This window comes from Osmerus eperlanus, chromosome 9 (genome assembly GCF_963692335.1).
Source record: "Osmerus eperlanus chromosome 9, fOsmEpe2.1, whole genome shotgun sequence".
NCBI classification, from domain to species: Eukaryota; Metazoa; Chordata; class Actinopteri; order Osmeriformes; family Osmeridae; genus Osmerus; species Osmerus eperlanus.
In genome coordinates this window covers 4,082,581-4,090,249 of record NC_085026.1, presented here as the reverse complement: position 1 = coordinate 4,090,249, position 7,669 = coordinate 4,082,581, and the positions used below count along the sequence as shown (strand labels likewise).

Genomic DNA, 7,669 nt, shown 5'->3' with positions numbered 1-7,669 from the left:
GAAATGGTTGAAATGTGCAAATCTCACGGGGAATGCGTGAGACTTGAGAGCCCTGAATTAAACTTAATCTTTACGTTCTAAACTTTTAATGCAGATTTTGAATAGGTTAATATTAGCCGTCAGTCCTTGTCACTGCGCTCCGTTGTCACATGACAGGGAGCTTATAATTAACATAACATTTTAGTTGTGGTGCTCCCTTGATATTTGGTGGGTGCTCTTAACGTTTTAAAGTTGGGAGCTCCAGTACCACCAAGTATAAAAGTGAATTTAAAGCCCAGAGGTAACTTGATGTTTTGGCGTTGCAAAGTTATTGACACTGTATAACTGATTATGTGATGGCCTTACATAATCAGTAAAAAAACTTAAAAGCGACTATAAGTCTATCAGTAATCGCAATGGACGCCGGAGTAGTTGGAGAAGGAAGAGTTGGAAATGGTTTGAAAAGATGGAAGCTATTTACGGCCATAGACCGGCGAGCAAAGGGAAGGTCGACCTCGAATCCCTGAATCAGAATCAGGATCAGCTTTATTGGCAAAGTATGTGCAGCCTACAAGGCATTTGACTTCGGTTTTTACATGGCTCTCACTTTCACAAAACATGACAAAGTATAAATAACCAAGTAGCAAGTAGGCTGAGCAAATGAAGTAAACACATAAAATATACAATACCATAACAAATCACATGTGCAAAGGAAATGCATATGGAATGAATGAATGAATGTATTTACATGGAGTAGATTATTTTATACAATGTACAGGTGCATCTCAGTAAATTAGAATATCATGGGAAAGTTTGTTTATTTCAGTAAGTAAATTCAAAAGGTGAAACTCACACAGAGGCATTACACACACAGAGTGAAACATTTCAAGTATTTATTTCCTTAAATTTTGATGATTATGGCTTACAGCTAATGAAAACCCAAATTTCAGCATCTCAGAAAATTTGAATATTACATAAGACCAATTTAAACAAGTTGTTGCAGAGTGTGTGAAATGGTTGAAATGTGCAAATCTCACGGGGAATGCGTGAGACTTGAGAGCCCTGAATTAAACTTAATCTTTACGTTCTAAACTTTTAATGCAGATTTTGAATAGGTTAATATTAGCCGTCAGTCCTTGTCACTGCGCTCCGTTGTCACATGACAGGGAGCTTATAATTAACATAACATTTTAGTTGTGGTGCTCCCTTGATATTTGGTGGGTGCTCTTAACGTTTTAAAGTTGGGAGCTCCAGTACCACCAAGTATAAAAGTGAATTTAAAGCCCAGAGGTAACTTGATGTTTTGGCGTTGCAAAGTTATTGACACTGTATAACTGATTATGTGATGGCCTGTAGAAAGAAACTGTTCTTGTGTCAGGTTGTTTTGGTGTACTGGGGAGAATTTTGAACAGATTGTGTTCAGGGTTCCATGGGTGTGCACTGAGGTTTCCTGCCCGTTTTCTGACTGTATTTCCTGAATGGAGGGCAGGTTTGCACCAATGATTTCCTCAGCAGTCCTAACTGTCTGTTTAGGCCTAATCTGTTCCTGTCCAGAGACAATGTCAGAAGTGTCTTACCTGGGCCAAGGAGAAAAATAACTGGAATGTTGCTCAGTGGTCCAAAGTCCTCTTTTCAGATTAAAGTAAATGTTGCATTTCATTTGGAAATCAAGGTCCCAGAGTCTGGAGGAAAAGTGGAGTCACAGAATACAAGTTGTTTGAAGTCCAGTGTGAAGTTTCCACAGTAAGGGATGATTTGGGGATTGATTGTGGAGTGTTTGAAGCAGGAGGGAACTTAACACACCTTCAGTGATCTGAAGTGGGCTGAATGCTAAATGTGTTGGCTTTGAGATGATGAGAACTGTGTATAGTAAATGGGATGTAAGTAATTAGTGTAATTAACAAGACACTTCTTTCTGGTATATTTCTTTCCAAGAAGACGTTTTGATAAGCAAGGAGGACCCTGATGATACCCCATTGGTACCAGCAGCAATGACAACCTCTGACTCCAATACTACACCTCAGAAGGAGAGGAATTTACAGTTGGCCTTCAATGATGCAGTGCGAGCAAGGGAGATGGAAGCGGCCTTGAGGAGGGAGCAGAATGCTCAAACTGCAGCCTTCCATCAGGCCTGCCTTGGTACACTGAGACAGCTTATGCAGGTGTTGAGTGGCCCGCGTGACATGGTTCCTCCGGAACCAGTATCGGCACCGACACAGGCAACCTCCAGCACAACACCGCAGCATGTGTTCACAGGTAGGCATGACAAAACAACTGGAAAAGTACAATTTTACGTCTTCCAATAAGTTAAGATCAATTAAAAAGCAATGAAACTCAAATGGTTGTCCAGGCAGGAGGGAACAGCCTCTGGGGGAGGAGCGTCTGGCTGTCCTGAGGGAGATGCTGGAGGCAGACGAGGAGCAGCAGGAGAGGAGCTTACAGTTGGCCTTCGATGATGCGGTGCGAGCGAGGGAGATGGAAGCAGCCTTGAGGAGGGAGCAGAATGCTGAAACTGCAGCCTTCCATCAATCCTGCCTTGGTACACTGAGACAGCTGGTGCAGGTGTTGAGTGACCGGCGTGACCGGTTCCTCCACCCCTGGACTAGACCCAGTTCCTCCACCCCTGGTATAGACTCCTTATGTATATAGTTATATACAGTATATATATAGTTTGTACTTTGCACTCCTTTTTTACTTGCATTGCTCTACATTTAACATTTATATAACATTTAACTTATGTACATAGTTTTCTGTGCTGCATTTGAACAATTATTTTGTTCTATTTAACTTATGTACATAGTTTTCTGTGCTGCATTTGAACAATTATTTTGTTCTATTTAACTTATGTACATAGTTTTCTGTGCTGCATTTGAACAATTATTTTGTTCTATTTATGTATTTAGATTGCACATTTGTTTCTTAAAGTTTTGTAACTTGTTACACTTACATTTACATTGCACTTTTTATGTAGTTTATTTTTTACTTTTAGTTTCGTAATGTTATCTTAGCCTTCCTCAATTCTGACTCTCCTGCCGACACCGGGATGTGCGCGCTGCAGTGGCTATAGCAAGCACTTAAGAGCGCGCAGACATGGAATTCTGTGGGCACGCCCCAGTTTGTGTTTTCCGTTAAACACAAACTGTGTTGATTTTACAAGTGTTGATTGGATACTGTGTCTCTTTTTACAGGATTATCAATCTAAATGAATGCACTGACTAATAGAGTAAATTGTTAAAACTCAAACTTTAAAATGTGTTTTTACTGGGGAACAGCAGATTTAAAATAATAATAATAGGGATATTAAATGGGTCTAGCGACGCCTCTGGGGAGGACATTTATACATGGACAGATAACAAAAAATGTATGTTCAATACAATGTACATTGTGTTCAATACACATGAAACAAAGTGAAGTGAAGTTCCTCTTTTTGTTAGACAAGTTCAAGTATTTTATTGGCAGATGCACAGAACAACCCAAGGTCAGACTGGGCACTGAAATTCTTAGGACAAGACAAGGCAAAGCAACCTGGCATAACATAACATGTACACAGAACATATATTACGTCAATGATAAGCTCAAATATAGTGAATCTAAATAAATCTATACAAAATTATATACAATACAGTATACTAAACCTCTAATACACAAAATAACCTATACTAACCTTATAAACCTATACTAATACTAACCTAAGACAAGTGAAGTACAATTAGTGCAATATTGCTGATAGTGCAACCAGTAGCTGAAAAGACAGTGTGTAAAGTGGCTAGTGAGAAGTGTATCAATGTCCATATCAATGTCCTTTCAGAAGCCTGATGACCCTTGGAAAGAAACTGTTGTCCAGTCTGAGTGCGCGGGACCGAATGCTTCGGTATCGCCTGCCAGAAGGCAACGGGGTAAATAGACTGAAGGATGGGTGGTAACAGTCTCTTAAAATCCTGGCATCTTTCCTGAGGTGTGTGGTAGGTGTCCTGTAGGGCTGGGAGCTTCCTGCCGATGATGAACTCAGCAGACCTGACTACACTGCGTAGGGCCTTGCGGTCCCTGTCTGTGCAGCTCCCATACAACACTGTGATGCAGCCAGTCAGTATGCTCTCTATAGTGCATCTGTAAAAATTAGTGAGGAGGACTGAGTCCATGCCAAACGTCTTCAGTCTCCTGAAGAAGAAGTCCAGAAGTGTCTGCCGGTCGTACTGAATGAGCGACAATGTAACATGGACAAAACAAATTACGAACACTAACGTAACAAACAAAATGCTAGGTAATAGCGGAGCTCTCGTCAGTGCGGCCATCCTGCAGGCGCACCGGTGTTGTTAATACATGAACTATTGAAGTGGAGCTACTGTTTAAAAGAGTGCTCAGATAATGTCAAACTCTGAGCCCTTCTCAGCCAGACATCGTTTTGGTAATGTTTTTAGAACTGCTCATTCTTGCTGCAAGAATAAACAGATAAAGACAAGTTTTTCTGACCTCAGACTTTATTCACAAAATATTCCAACACAAATGCCCACTTTGACTTGATGGGTGTGACCTGTGAAGAATGAATGGAACCATGCAATGGTGAAGGGCTATAACCAAGGGTTGATTGCAACTGGTGTTGGAAAACACATGTAGTAGGGCAGAATAGAGGAACTGGGCACAAGTTACTGGTTTGGTCCCTGGTTAGTCCCCAAAAACGTGGCAGAAACAGCAGAAACTATTCGATGGCATTGCATCAAGGCCCATTTGGAGCAGAAGTCATAGGATATTTACAATTGTAGTAGGCCAACAGATCTGTTTTAAAAGTTCAGGGGTGTAATTTGTTGGATATAAAAGGTGAAGCACAGACAAAAGGGAAATCAGATTTTCCTGGGAACCCTCTCGTTGCTGCTCCGTGCTGGTTTTGGACTTTGAAGAAGTTGAATTTGGAATATGATCAGAACTTTGAAAAAAGTATCCACAACAGTGCCTCTGTCAGTTGTGTGTCTATGTAAACTGCAAAGGTAGCCCACATGGGCTCGGAAGGTCAGTACTCTGGTACTGACCTTCCGAGCGGTGAATGTGACTGCACCCGACTACATCAAGTCTCTCCTCCAGCCTTAAACCCCCCCCCCCCCCCCCACCTACGGTCTTCTTCTGACAACCGTCTGGTGGTCCCACCGCTCAAGAGCGCCCGGTCCCAACACAAGCTCTTCTCCTGTCTGCCCCCCCAATGGTGGAATCAACTCCCCACCTCCATCAGAGACACTGACTGTCTCCCCACCTTCAAGAAAAGGCTCAAGACACACTTGTTCCGGGAGTACAACGGCACTTATGAATGCTTGGCTGGACCTGATGTTAGTTTCCTCCAGGATCACAATGACTCGTATTGAGAGACTTGTTGCTCTTGTTGGTTAGTTGTAACGGTTTCAAATTCTTGAACTCGCTGTGAAATATTTTACTGTTGATTGTTTTGTTTTCTACAGGTACACTCTTGCACTCTTGTGGGGAGTTTCATGTTGTTCAATTGTAACTTGTTTAACTGCATGCTCTTATGGTTCTTCCCTTTGGCACTTAATTGGTTTTCCACAATGTATGCTTCATGTTTTGGCTGCTCGCAATGTTTGGGGCTATCTCGTTGTTATGATCAGTGACCTATGCTCTTTTGTAAAGCTCTCTCTTGGAAGTCGCTTTGGATAAAAGTGTCTGCTAAATGCGTAAATGTAATGTAAATGAATAATTGAGTCTGTCACCTTTGCTAAAGTTATGGCACCCCAAGCAACCTTTAGCACTACGAGTAAGCTATTCTTTACAGCAGCAACAGTCATCCCATTGTCCCATATATAAATAGGACTAAATTACAGCTGTTTGAACTTTAACCAAATCTGATCATGCATGCCATTGAAGAAACTTCTTATTTTCTGATACAACTTGGACATATAATTTGAACGATTATATGTCCAAGTCTGTGAATGGTTTAGTAGGATGAGACGCAGTGCTGATGCGCAGGGTGGTGGATTCTAATCCTTTCAGAGGTATACTTTTTTTTTTTTTTTTTATGATAGAAATTACAGTTTCAAGTCTTCTGGTTAATCCCAGTGTAACTATATTATGTCAATTTTACAACATTTTGCCATTTTGAAGGAGGAGTCCACCATTGCGCCTTGCAGCTATATTTATTTTTATACTAGATCATATAAAAAAAATTATATGGCTCTGGGTGTGCTCAAGCCTTCGGCGAGCACAGCCAGCTTGAGCACAACCAGCTTGAGCACAACCAGCTTGGGCACAACCAGCTTGGGCACAACCAGCTTGGGTACAACCATTGTTCTCTCACATATATTTATTATTATTTATTTTCCCACCACGTCAGCACACGTTAGCAACGACGCATAGATACGACATGCATAGATGTGCCCCAGATAGCAAGACGACATTGAACTAACCCTAACCCTGATTATAATTGATCAAGCATTGATTTTTTAGTTGACCGGGTAACAAATGATGTCAAGTCATTGAATTATAGTTGACCGGGAAATATGATTGAAAAGTCATTGAGTTATTATCTGTAACTAGTTGGCCGGGAGACCATCGTTTTGGTGAATCGAGGGGGGAGGGGGGTGCTCGTTATAAATCTTGCCTAGGGTGCCAAATGTGCTAGGACCAGTACTGATTTCAAATCATACAAACTGTCCAGATGCAATATTTTAATGCAGGAATTTATTTTAAAAGTAGTATCTGCTGGTTTACATGCACTAACATAAAGGCCTACATGAGATTATGATTTTTTTTGCAGTGGACGTATTTATGCCAGGTAATTGGCTATAAGAGAACAAATGACTCAAAAAAAAGATTTGTTCATTTTACTGAATGACATTCAAAGAACCGAGTCAGTAAAATGATCCGAACTTCCCATCACTACGACAAACTGCAAATGTGGACTTCTCGACAGGTCTACAAACGCCTTTGTAAGCAGAGATTTGTTAAAACGTTGAGAAATCCACATTTGGAGTATTAATTTTTCAAGATTTAATTTTTTAGGCTCGAGTTTGAGCAACCTGAATTTTATTTTACTTTGAAATATATTCATATGAGAATTCGCTCTTATTTAAATTTCAATATTAAGTATTCAATGCCTTTTTAATATTCAAAACATGATTTCACTGATTTGCTTCCATAAGCTACCTGGATCACTAAAACCTTGCTGACGTCATGTGAAATGAGCCGGTCAAATCAATCAGATCAAGTTTTGTTAAACAGGATCAGAGTTTTGCATTTTGATGACGGGTGTCCTCACCTGCAGTGTTAGATGGTTTGTTACACATCCACAATATAGATTGACAAATGGACCGGGACGCCTACACCTACAGGAGCTTTTATGACATCCTTTGCTCATTCAATAGGCATTAATATGGAGTTGGTCCCCACTTAGCAGCTATAACAGATTCCACTCTTCTGGGGAGGCTGTGTACAAGAGTGTGTCTGTGGGAATTTGTGCCCCTTTCGTCACAAGAGCGTTAGGGAGTTTGCCAAAGACACACTTCAAGCCAAAGACATGACTCAACCTTACGATGCCTTTTAATGGCCTGGATCCATCATTTACTTCTGTTCTTACCAAAGGGATGTGATGGGCTTTGGAGCTTGGCTCTTCTAACATGCTGACTCTCACTGCTGAGTACAGTTATGAAGAGAGTGCTGAATGTTGCCCTCTAGTTGCGCACGTGTCTCTGTG

General features: G+C 41.0%; 1 protein-coding gene across 2 annotated transcripts; it reads left to right on the top strand.

Moving 5' to 3' along the window:
- The first annotated feature begins 359 nt into the window (after positions 1-359).
- LOC134026739 (uncharacterized) lies at positions 360-2,733 on the top strand. Of its 2 annotated transcripts, none has more exons than XM_062469671.1 (3): positions 360-536; positions 1,918-2,235; positions 2,330-2,733. In XM_062469671.1, the coding sequence occupies exons 1-3, from the start codon at positions 446-448 to the stop codon at positions 2,626-2,628; spliced, it is 708 nt and encodes a 235-aa protein (XP_062325655.1). In that variant the 5' UTR covers positions 360-445; the 3' UTR covers positions 2,629-2,733. The 2 variants fall into 2 exon arrangements, with proteins under 2 accessions (XP_062325655.1, XP_062325654.1); XM_062469670.1 differs by having other exon boundaries at positions 1,915-2,235.
- The last annotated feature ends 4,936 nt before the right edge of the window (positions 2,734-7,669 follow it).

Bases quoted from the DNA above. Each gene is read 5' to 3' on its own strand.
- LOC134026739 (XM_062469670.1), top strand. From the start codon at position 446: ATGGAAGCTATTTACGGCCATAGACCGGCGAGCAAAGGGAAGGTCGAC. The intron at 537-1,914 runs GTATGTGCAGCC...TTTCTTTCCAAG, and splicing joins GGATCAGCTTTATTGGCAAA to AAGACGTTTTGATAAGCAAG. The intron at 2,236-2,329 runs GTAGGCATGACA...ATGGTTGTCCAG, and splicing joins ACCGCAGCATGTGTTCACAG to GCAGGAGGGAACAGCCTCTG.